This window comes from Polyodon spathula, chromosome 30, assembly GCF_017654505.1.
Source record: "Polyodon spathula isolate WHYD16114869_AA chromosome 30, ASM1765450v1, whole genome shotgun sequence".
Taxonomy (NCBI): Eukaryota; Metazoa; Chordata; class Actinopteri; order Acipenseriformes; family Polyodontidae; genus Polyodon; species Polyodon spathula.
In genome coordinates this window covers 7,290,673-7,302,717 of record NC_054563.1, presented here as the reverse complement: position 1 = coordinate 7,302,717, position 12,045 = coordinate 7,290,673, and the positions used below count along the sequence as shown (strand labels likewise).

The 12,045-nt window shown below is 36.5% G+C and overlaps 2 protein-coding genes and 1 long non-coding RNA gene across 4 annotated transcripts in view; 2 read left to right on the top strand and 1 right to left on the bottom strand.

Annotated features, from left to right (window-relative positions):
• Positions 1-9,796, top strand: LOC121302763 (mesenteric estrogen-dependent adipogenesis protein-like). Its single transcript, XM_041232948.1, has 5 exons — positions 1-366; positions 5,996-6,108; positions 7,276-7,388; positions 8,584-8,869; positions 9,389-9,796. Exons 1-5 carry the CDS (start codon positions 95-97, stop codon positions 9,493-9,495), a joined length of 891 nt encoding a protein of 296 aa, XP_041088882.1. The 5' UTR covers positions 1-94; the 3' UTR covers positions 9,496-9,796.
• On the bottom strand, positions 998-5,989 carry LOC121302764. The gene is made up of 2 exons (XR_005947725.1): positions 2,863-5,989; positions 998-2,326 (listed from the first exon to the last, which is right to left on the bottom strand). It is a non-coding gene; the product is annotated as an uncharacterized LOC121302764 (long non-coding RNA).
• A 96-nt stretch (positions 9,797-9,892) lies between the features above and the next one.
• The window catches only part of LOC121302762 (testis-expressed protein 26-like), an 8,558-nt gene continuing 6,405 nt past the window's right edge, over positions 9,893-12,045 (top strand). Inside the window, exon 1 of one of the 2 annotated variants that reach the window (XM_041232946.1) lies at positions 9,893-10,730. In XM_041232946.1, the coding sequence (XP_041088880.1) occupies positions 10,691-10,730 (40 nt within the window). In that variant the 5' untranslated portion in view covers positions 9,893-10,690. Of the gene's footprint in view, positions 10,997-12,045 lie in introns of both variants that reach the window. The other variant, XM_041232947.1, reaches the window with a different exon arrangement.

Genomic DNA, 12,045 nt, shown 5'->3' with positions numbered 1-12,045 from the left:
TGTGAACACTTCAAGTATTAAAAGGAGCGCCTGAAAACATTTTCGTCCCTTGACCACTAAAACAGCATCTTGCAGTTTGATTCTGTTTGTAAAGATGTCTTTCAAAGGCAATAGAAGCGGAGTATCTAGAACGGTATCTTCTGGTATCGTCTCCATTTCGTCCGGGGAATTGCATACCTTGACAACCTGTAACTGCGAAATTGCAGTGCTGCCTGTGGAGCTCCTATTCGAGCTGCAGATCCCATATTTCCAGAAGAATGACAACACCATCACAGTTCATAACCAGCTAGGGGGTTACAGTGTTTTCTGTGATGGAAAAGTGGAGGCAGGGACAGAAACGTATACCATCAGGAACTACATCGAGAGGTAAGAAATATGCTAGTCTTTCTTTTTTAGGCTATACAGTGTTTATGGAAATATGTTAGCAGGGCCACAGCCAACCATAAAAATAATTTTAAAAAATCACGAAAGCACTTACCCCAACCCGTATGCATATATTGATATATAAATATGACGAGGAAATGAAATGCATTTTATTTTCTGACAAACCAGCGTGTAAAGAGCCTAAGTAAATAATTATTAGTGTGATTTTAACCGAGGCCAGTGCCCCGGGCACCCCCGGCTACGACCTTGGTTCATAATTATTCGAAACCTCACCCAAACACTTCTGCTGCTCTATAAAACGTTTATTACACTATTATTACTCTTCTGTTTGTTGTACAAATAGTACACTGGAAACAAGACATAGGTACGATATATTAAATATATAGCCATTCTATTTTGTTATTACTTTATTATTCTTTATATATATATATATATATATATATATATATATATATATATATATATATATATATAGAGAGAGAGAGAGAGAGAGAGAGAGAGAGAGAGAGAGAGAGAGAGAGAGAGAGAGGAGGTATTATTGAATTAGTTTTTAGCAAGCCATTCTTTTCTTTTTTTTTTTTTTTTTTTTAAGATTTGTGAAGGTATTAATTAGCGCAACAGTTTGTGTGCATGTGTTACCATTACTGTATATAGTTAATTCAGTAGATCATTCAGTGGGTGTGTTTTATGACCTATCCCAGAAGTCTCAACTGTAATGTTACAGTTTAACAGACTTGTTAACAAACGTTTAACAGACGTGTTCAGTCCCATACACCCAGCCTGTGACTCACTCCGGCACACCCTTGCTTATCTGAGACATTTAAAAATGTGGCAATAGACAAGAATGCTATTAACACTTGTCGTTTCAAAGACACAAATGTAGATAGAAAATAATCATGTTAATAGCAGCTGTTACTTTTATAGCTGTTTCTAGAAAAGGACTGGCACATTTTGGTGGCTTTTGGAGATGCATGTACCTCTGGCACAATGATGGTAGTGGATTGAATATTTTAGACATGGTTCTCAATTGAGCACCACGTTACACTTGTTCCCCATGAGATGCATGTGAATCTTTTTTTCTCTTTTTATCCAGAGTGCCCAATCATTACACCACCACACTCACATTTATTCTGTATTACGTAATACTTTTGTTATTTGAAGGTCCTTCGATGAGAACATTGATGTCCTGCAGTCTGCATTTTATATGGTCCTCAGATCTCAGACTTGTGTAAACAAACCGACTTTTAAAATCTACTGAATTGTGCTTGGTGTTCTTATGTTATGTAATCTTTACCCTTTACATCTCAAACATGGCAGTACGATCGAAGATCTAAATGGTAAATATTACCAGAACACACCATGCATGGTAACACCATTGTCTATTTGTATAGTGCAGCCAGCTGACCTTCGGAAGAGCATTTTGCTTGTGAGTGTTTGTTGTAAAGAGAAAATTGTCCAGAATATGACCTGGAGGGAAAGGGTCTCTCACAGGTGCCTCTTAACCAACAGAGGTGAACCCTTGTGAAGGTAGTCCAGTAATTGGTCCTATCCAAATTGGTGTTTTGGTGTTTTTTAAGTGTTTATGTGAACAAAAACAAAGTACAAAGTATCCACATGGTTAGTGAAGAAGTGAAATACCTGTTTCTTAAAAGTACTTTATACAGTGCATTGTGTGACAAGCAAAAGGTTTTGAACAGACACAATACATGCACTGTACGTGTATAAACATTGCCAGACCCAGCTGTCAGTATCATGATGTATCCTACATACTGTATTTCATGCACTGACAATATTTCAAACAATATTTTACAAAGACATGCAATACCTTCAGGCATCCGGCTTAAAGGTGGGGTCAATCTTAAGAACTTTGAAAGCAGTGAACAGCAGATTTTTCTCCAAAACATGGTTTGGCCAGCAGTCCACTAATTTATCATCGAGTGAGCTGCAGTGGGATGAAATTGAGAGAAAAGTGAGACCAGTGATGCCACGCAAGACATTTTGAAATTCAGTAAAACAAGATTACTTTTGAGAAATGAATTGCTGCAATGCCTTAAATGCCTACATTTTGCAGAGGTAAAGGTGGCTGTTTTGATGAAAGCAAGCTTTCAGCTGAATGATATAAACATGCTTGTGTTTTGTCTGTTCCTGCAGCCAGGGCATGCTTCATACTGCTGCTATACAACCTCTTAAAGACTGTCCAGTGTTTTTCAACAAAAGACAAGCTTGTTTTACAAGCACAAAGCTTATGAAATGAGACACCAGATTTCCTTGGTTGTGTCCTAACTGTGCAAACAAGCTAACAACACATTAAAAGAGATTATGTTTTTAATGCTAGTAGATTTGGTTTAAGAAATAAGAGGACAGCCTTAAATTTCACAAGGCTAGTAACTTACAATTAATAATAATAATAATAATAATAATAATAATAATAATAATAATAATAATAATAATAATAATAATAATATTTAAACAGCATACTTTGGAGTAGAAAATTGCTCTGGAAAGGCCAAAAGAATTTTCTGTTTCACCATATAACATATATCCAACCATCTCGTTTACTGTAATGACCCAGTAAGGACACTAGATGGTGGGAGGCGCTACAGGATAACTTTGAATTCTGAACTGGTTTCAACTCGCCAATAATAATAATAACATTAATAATACAGAGCTACCCCTTTATAACGCTGTAGTTGGGAGCCAAAGTTAAGAGACTGTGCTGTTTGTGTTCCGCCTAATGAGAATACCAGTGTTATGGCATTATGGGGAAAATGGGAGCCATGACCGTACCACCTTATAACCTTTTCTGCAGCATAAAGGGGGAGCACTGTAATAATAATAACATATTTTTCTATGGACAGTTGGATGTCATTATCATTGTTTTTAATATTGGCAGTCGAGTGGCAGTGTATTTTTTTTTCTATTGACACCATAAAAAAAAACAAAATAAAAGCTGTGAGAAAATAAATAAGTTACAAGTAATATGTTAATGTAAAATGTGAGGTAACAGAGTGATCCTGTCAGCTATATATTGCTGTTGTATATTAAATCCAATTGTGGTGCTGCAGGGTATTATAAAGGCAGCATAACTGACGAAAACCTGGTTCAAAAATCCTGCTTTGGACAGGAGTGCTGCTGCTTCCTGGTGTCGCTTCATAAGTGCTGTTACTCCAGACTTGTGGAGCTTATTACTAGTTGAGCAGAGCGCTCCCAAGAATACATTCGAGTTGAACCCAGAGCCCAGAGTGGACCCTGTGTAGTCATTTCTGAACAGTCAACTGTACATATTAACAATGCCTACATTTACTTTCCTATATAGTGTGAAATGTATACTACAAACACAATTTTATCTCAAAACTTTATTATTTAGTTGTAGCCAACACAACATATCCAATGCTGAGTCCTTAGTATATGGTACACACAGGCAGCATGCATCTACACCTGATTTAATACAATTATTATATATTCTGGCCATCTGTTAAAATGAGGGAACATCACACTTAAAAATCTGAAAATAATGTAGATTCCGCTATTGCTAATCTGCATATTGTTTTGACACAATGCTAAGGTCTAGCAGCTTGTGAACACAACTAATAGTTCTGAAATCTATATAATCAAAGCAAGTATACATCAATAACCTATGCAATACTTTCTTGCTTCACATTGTACTGTAGGCTGTACCACTTCTAAGGGGTAGGGTGTGTGACAGGGAGAACCCTGTTGCTGGTTCTTGTTCAGATTGTGCAGCTGTGACTCATAACAAGAGACGCGTTGCCAGGCAACCAATTGAGCAGGTAAGCTTGCCCGGCGATGAGCTGATCAAGAGGTATGGATTGGCTGAGGGTCATGGTCAAAGTTGATTATGAGGTCCGGATTGGACCATCGCAATGACCCGGAGTCACTGGAAGGCAGGGACTTCGGGAGCAACAGGAGTAGGTTAGTTTAGGATAGGTTGATTCCAACCAGTATAGAGAGGGTTTTTGTAGTGTAGTAAGTTCCCGGAGCAGGGCGTCTCTTTTAGTGAGACTGGCACTCGCCGTGTGTGGCAAACTTTTATTTTTAACGTTGTTTTGTTTTCTTTATTAAATCATTGCTGGCACCCTAGAGGCAGCACCTCAGTGTTGATATTGAATCTGCGCGCCTGTGTGGCGTGTCAACACCCAAGGCTCTGTGTCTGCCTCATTATTATTCAGTGATGAGCCACGCATGTATTACTTTTCAGTCATTATTTCTTTTAAAAAATCCCTTTACAAAGTACTAACTGTTTGTATTTTTATTGTGGTTGATGGAATTAATGAAGACTGTATTGCTTCTTTTGGGGGAACATTTGTCTGGTATTTGTTTTAAATGGTTTTGAGTTAACTTTTGGTTTTAATATAATGTTCTGACTCCTTGCTTCATTGTGTGTGTTTTGATGCTACTCGAGCATTGCCCAATACAAAGTTAACTGTGTTCCAAAAATATATACTATTTCTTTTAGGTGTAATTCCTGAAGTGGCATGATAATGACTGTTCTCCTTGGCTACACAATTTTGTTTAGAGATACATTATTCCAGTTTATTAGAAAGATGAATTTGTACGTTCACTGTTTTGAGCTGTATGCTTAAAATCATGATACAGTGGGATATGTGAAAAAGGTTGAAGTTTGTAAATAGATACTGATTCATTTAACAAGAAGTCAACAAAAACACTTGTCAGCTCTTAATTTAATATTTATGGATTGTAAAAATAAATGTAAACACTATCATATAGGCTACTTGCGTTTGATCTATACCTTTTTATCAGTATTTAAAACAAGCAGCATGTGGGGAAAAAAATAGCTTCACAATGAACTTCTCAACAAAGTTTTCATATGACTTTCAAAAGTACCTGTTTGACCTGTTTAGTTTGAATGACAGTGTCTGCAACTTCATTTATTTGACTTTACCCAAACTGGAACAACAACATTGCTTTGTATATAACTGAGCATTTTGCTGCTTCAGTCCAAAGATTAAAAATTGTATTGCTTTACAAAAACATCTTAGGGATCAAGTCATTTTTGTTTATTAATGCAAACAAATAAATACGCAAGACTATTCTCCCATATTTTCAAAGTATTGAATATTGATATTACTTCTCAAAAGGAAGGAGTACAGTGTGTGCAAATCTAGATCGACACATTAAAGAAGGTCCTTCCCCCGTCCCTGTAATCCTGCCTGTGGTGCAGCGCCCTCTGCTGTGGAATGTTGGTATCTGTTTGTTGTATTGTCTTGTGTAGCAATATGTCCGGGTTTTTTGTTTTGTTTGATTTTTTTATTACGTTTTTGGTGGCCAAATAAGGCAGGCTGAACTTGCTATTCTTTGAGACAACCTAAAAACTTCATGTAAAGCCATTTTAAGAAAGTTGCATGACATCAAATGGGAAACTGGAACACTGACAGATATATTGAAGTACAACCTCCCATATTTTAATATTAATTTGGCCATTTGAATTGTGAAGGAGAATTTCTCTTCCTAAAAGAAAACTACACGTAAACCTAAACTGCCGAACGGCACTATCAAAATAGTGTGCCAGAAAGGTGAGATTTATTTTAGTTACATGTAAACCAAGCCACTGTAATTTGTTTTCTTACAGGTCAAATCAGCTGAAAGGCCATGCAGATTATAAAGACTACAGAGAAACCTTGTTGACTAGCCCTATTGTACTCTTCACCAAAGCAAGGAAGACAAATCAAGAGTCCCCAAGAGGTGAATTCAATGTGTTTTAAGTGTATATACAAAATGTAGAATTCAGAATAACCCATTTGTTCATAATAAGCAGTCAGTGAGACATTGGAGCATTTTTTAGAACTGGGATTGTTTCAGTCACCGTGGCTATCCTGGGATTATCCTAACATAAGTGTACAATCAGGTGGATTCCCTAGTGCTGTAAAATGCTCTAAAAATCCTGCTGTGGCTTAACCCATCTGTGGGAATTTTTGAACCGTACTCACAAAACCACTGTTTTGAGGGCTGTTCTTTTAAAGCTCATTTGTATTCATTCAACTGCTCTTGCACTTCAAAAAATCTTTTTTTTTTTTTTTTTTTTTTAACTATTTTGTAGTTGATTTTAGTAAATGCATTTGAAGTGGAGTATATTAGCATTTTCCATGTTACCATACCATGTTAGGTCATCATTGCAAGTACTTGAAACCTGTGAAAAACCTATTTGAAGATTCTGACCCCTGTTGATGAGATGAGGTTTAAAGCAGTGGAAGGGCTCAGGCTGCGGTTCAGACACTCACTTTCAGTGTGCGTGGCAGCTGATTGCCTCTGCCCTGATACACCTGGCTTCAACCTGTTACTTACAGTAACTGACCTGCTGAAGTCGCCACTTATTTAAGTGGCACATTTGAGTTAAGGTGGCAGAAAGCAGCAACTATAGAGTTATGGGTAATCGGCAGATGCACGTTGTAGCATTACAAGAGCCAATCAAATCACGTGAAAGTGACCAAAAGGCTTCTACATTCTTAGCGTTTTGCAGGAACTACAGCTGCCGATGAGCCCCAAACAGGGTGAAACACGTATGTAGTTGCAGTAGGGTATAAATGTTTAAACTTATGGTAACTGTCTGAATATTTTTGGTGCCACTAAGTAGTGTATTTGATTAAAAAAGTTTACTTTAGAAATTTCTCGAAAATGATGGTCAAAGCTATATGTTTATACATATAAATCTGCTCCATGTTATATTTGTAATGGTGGCAGATCAATTTTTACTTGCAGTATCACTGCATAGGGACTAAATACTGTGAAGATTAAAAAAATCAATAGAAATGCATTATGTAGAAAAATAAGGGACAACAGAAGTGACTAGACAATATCAATATTTTTATTTTACATTTTTTAACAGTAATAAATGTTACATTTATATTTTAGACAAAACATTTGCAGTCATTGTAAACACACGCCATCCCAACATACGAGCTGAGATTGAGAAAGGTATGAACAGTGCCATAACATCGGTTTGGGGAGAAAGTTACAGTCTTCAGGTGAGTCTTGGTTAAAAACACTTGTTAAAAAACATACCGTAAAACTTCAAATAATTGCCTCAGTTAATCACCTGTTTCCAATACGCGCCGGGTCTGCAGGCAAATACTGTAAACACTGTGTTGTATTAAGCACCGGGTCTGTGTTATTGCCGTTGAAGCTGGGGAAAACGAGGCGCAGCTTGAGTGTAATGAACTGCTAATAAGTGACAGCGATGAAGGTGACTCTCGGGATTAATAAATAATATAGAAAACGTAATTTTCATTTGAAATATGTAATGCATATTTGTTTAATGCAGTTATTACCTTATTACAAGTTTTGGTAATTTTAAAGGTGCTGAAAGTAGGCCAGATACAAAACTCTTGGTGTATTTTAACGTGTTTTGTTGTATTAACAATGTACAAGTTTGAGATTAAACAATACATTATTTTGATATTAATACTTATTGCTTTTGTTGTTCATTTTTAAAAACATTTTAGAAGTTTGTATTATTATTATTATTATTATATATTATTATTATTATTATTATTATTATTATTATTATTATTAACAATGGTAGATCTAATTCCATTTTTAAATCCAAATTCGAACTTCTGCTTGTTCATTTTCCAACGTTTTGCATACCGTATCCTTGTTAACGGGTGCGTATAAAAATACCTTAATAATACTTTCGCTTTATACTTGAGGGTGTGCAATACAATGTAATGTTGTTATAAAACAAAACTGTTACTTAGTTCCCACTGACACACAACCTTTTAACATAGTTGCTGGAATGTTGCTACATGTGTGTTAGCGGCTTCTCAATGACCGCATGAAGCATGTGAAGCGAATGATCTAATATAAACGCCGGTCTCATATAATCGATGGTCTCCAGTACGCGCCAGGTCTGCTGGCAAATATTGTACATAAACGCCAGAGGCATTTAATTGCAGTTTTACGGTATGCACCGCTGCCCTCTGTGATGGTTGTGAGAATTACAATATTGCTGTGTTGCAATAACCTTACCATTGGTGTTATACAAAAGCAATCATTTTTTGACAACCCAGAATACTGTACTGTACAAATCTTTGTGAGACATGGCGTGAGTGCTTCTTCCCTTTTTGATCCTTTTATGGGGATCTGTGTGGCAATGGCTTTAAGCACTCTTTAAGCAAAAGGGGCTCACTTTTGGTGTACTTTATTTTTATTTTTTTTCAGTTTGACTTCCAAAGGGCCATCAAGCAGTTCTTCTCAACTGTCAATTATGACACAGATGGAGAAGGCCTGTCAATTTCCTTCGAGTTCAAAGCTGACGCTTTATTTGACATTTCATATATGTTCGGGTTTAGCAAAAGGAAGGCTGAAGTAAATGGAAGGGTTTTGAATCTGTTTTCTGCCAATGAAGAGAAGAGGAAAAAAGTGAAAATGTTCCTGGACAAAATCAGCGAGCCTTACATCAGACGAAGCAGTATGCCAGATCGCAAAATGAGCCTTTTCTCAATGGGTACACTACTAATTTCATTCTTTAAAAATAAGTGATAACATCAAGAACAAGAACAGTAAGAGGTAGAATCACCAAATGTGTCTCCTGACACATTTTGGAGAAGCTGCTAACATTAAGGTCCTGTTAGCAGAAAACATGCAAAACAGAAAAATAGTAACATGCTACTGATGCATACGTAACCCAATTGACTAATTAAGATCTAACACAACACACTTATGTACATCACACCAATGCCCTTATGTTACATGTATATTAAAACAAAGGCATTGGGTAGCACTTTAGAGTATGGGGCATACATAGCCATGTGGTAACTGCAGTGAGCTATGCCATGGTCTTACTATGGAAGCACCTTGTAATCTAAAGCACTACCAGACATTTTATTAGAATCTGGGCTTCTGAGAATGCTAGCTACAGTTTTCCAGTAAGTGTAAAACAGTATTGTCTGCTGGTAATAAATAAATAAATAAATAAATAAATAATAGTTGATTGTGGCTCATTTGTTACGTTTATGTTTTACAGGATCAATAGATGAAGAGGTTTTCAATTCTGTGCCTTGTAACATGGGCCCGAGAACATCATTGCTTGAATCTACTCACCCTGCCATTGCGGAAGAATCAACAAGCTAAAGCTGAAAACACACCTACCTTGATTTTTAAAACTGACTCAAGGGAAGAAGAAGAAGAAGAAGAAAGACCATTTGATGGCAAAGATGTTGCTAATTTTGTATAAATGTCTGTAATGACTGTTTCTAAGAATGTCTGTTCAAAGCACTGTATCGGTACAATGTTGTGTTTTCCAGTAGCCACTGTAAATATTATTTGTTTGGGTTAAACTTAAGGTGACTGAAAATATAATATTTTATTTTCCTTAGTAAAACAAAAGGTGAAACGTTGAATAAGGGGATGACAGTAAACAATCCTAGAATTATTTTTATCTCTTACTTTGCTGAAAGATATATTTTTATTGCAAAAACGTAAAATGTGTTATGTCCATAACAGTAAAACAATACATGCTAACATGAACCATTACTAAAATAAGTTCTACATTTAGAAGTTTATATACGTCTTCACTAGTGAAAGGAGAGTTGGTAAGTATTCTTCTATCATAATCACGGATGGCTTGGTGGGTGACGTCACAGACTAGGTAGTATACACAACACACAGCTGTAGGGCGAGTCGCAAATGCGCTCGTATTTTTTTTCAGACAAAAAAAATATGTAAACAAAACTCTAAACTCAAAACACAAGGGCACAATGATCCTGATATAACAAGTACCGTGCTGCTGCAACTCCAGTACATGTAGCAATTGTTTGTCCTTATACTTCGGTTTCCTGACAACCCTTTCTCCTGTCCAACACCAAAAAAACCCACAAACAAACAAACAAAACAACATTCCTGTTAATTGTCAAAGGATAGTGTTAAACCACTGACAATACAACTACACACGTAACTTTATGGTTGTATGTTGTATTGTATCTTTTTAAAATAAGAGAAACGGATACACATAATTATAGATAATATAGTTATATTAGGCTAGTATTTATTCTCTACTAAATGTATGTTTTACTGTAATGATTAGCATAACAAACATACTGTATCTGGTTATTAAACAGATAAGAATATACAGAGGCGTTTCTCTTTCAATTGGACTTTTTAAGGATCAATTCAATCAGCAGCCTTTCCTGGTGTTCTTTTTGTTGTCATGGTGCTTAGCAACCAGAACGCGTCTCCTGATTTTCACTGTGCTTTCGTTTTGTGTTTCTCTTCCTGTCACAAAAGCTTTCCAAAACAATTATTTTAAAGATGAACATTTAGCTGACGAATGGCTGTCAATTCACACGCGTGTGCAGATTACAACTCAGGTGAGGTAACAGAGGCACCGGCATTGTTCGTCTCTAAACGTAGTTTAGAGAGGTTACAACAACATGTTTTTTAATCAACTGTAGTTAAATGACGATATCTTGAAACCGCAGTTTTGTGTATAGCTAAGATATCTGAAACCAGCAGTCCACGTCTGAAGCAGAATGAAAGGAATGTGGAAACTTGACAACTTCATTGCTTTTCACAGAAGAATTTTAAAAGAAAGCCCAGTTTAAAAAGAGACTTCAAACTGCAATGGACGAACTAGGTAGGTGAAAAAAAAAATGGCACCGAAGTCAAAGGACAACAAATCGTTTCAAAGAAAACATTAATTCGTTTATGGTAATTATTATATTGCAGTATCATACATACTATATATATAAAATCTTGACATGTGCTTTGTTTTTGTCAATATTCTGTGTGTGTGTAACGTAACAAACATATATAACAAACATATAATACAAACAAATATATATAATCAGTGTGTATAGAAAGTCGGCACCCCCTTTTAAAATTTTCACTTTTTATTGCCTTATAGCCTCCTACCCAACAACTTTTAAGTGATAAAAAATATTCTAGAAATTTGTATAAAATTAATTGAAAATAATAACTGAAATAGCTTGGTTGGATAAGTGTCTACCCTCCTTGTAATTGCAATCATAAATTAGCTCAGGTGTAACCAATCACATTCAAAATCACACACCAAGTTAAGTGGCCTCCACCTGTGTTAAATTGTAGTGATTCATGTGTTTTCAGGATAAATTCAGCAGTTCCTGTAGGTTTCCTCTGCTGGGTAGTGCATTTCAAAGCAAAGACTCAACCATGAGCACCAAAGCGCTTTCAAAAGAACTCCGGGACAAAGTAGTTGAAAGGCACAGATCAGGGGATGGGTATAAAACAATATCAAAGGCCTTGAATATCCCTTGGAGCACAGTCAAAACGATTATTAAGAAGTGGAAGGTGTATGGCACCACCAAGACCCTGCCTAGATGAGGCCATCCCTCCAAATTGGATTACCGAGCAAGAAGGAGACTGATCAGAGAGGCTACCAAGAGGCCAATGGCAACTTTGCAAGAGCTGCAGGCTTTTATGGCCAAGACTGGTCAAAGTGTGCATGTGATAACAATATCCCAAGCACTCCACAAACCTGGCCTGTATGGTAGGATGGCAACAAGGGAGCCATTGCTCAAGAAAGCCCACCTTGAATCCCATTTGAAGTATGCATCACTGTCCATCAACACTCCCCAAGGAACTTGACAGAGCTCAAACAGTTTTGTAAAGAAGAATGGTCAAATATTGCCAAATCTAGGTGTGCAA

Excerpts from the sequence above, each read along its gene's own strand:
- LOC121302763 (XM_041232948.1), top strand. The coding sequence starts at position 95 with ATGTCTTTCAAAGGCAATAGAAGCGGAGTATCTAGAACGGTATCTTCT. Across the intron at positions 367-5,995 it reads ATCAGGAACTACATCGAGAG|GTCAAATCAGCTGAAAGGCC; the intron begins GTAAGAAATATG and ends GTTTTCTTACAG. Across the intron at positions 8,870-9,388 it reads AATGAGCCTTTTCTCAATGG|GATCAATAGATGAAGAGGTT; the intron begins GTACACTACTAA and ends TATGTTTTACAG.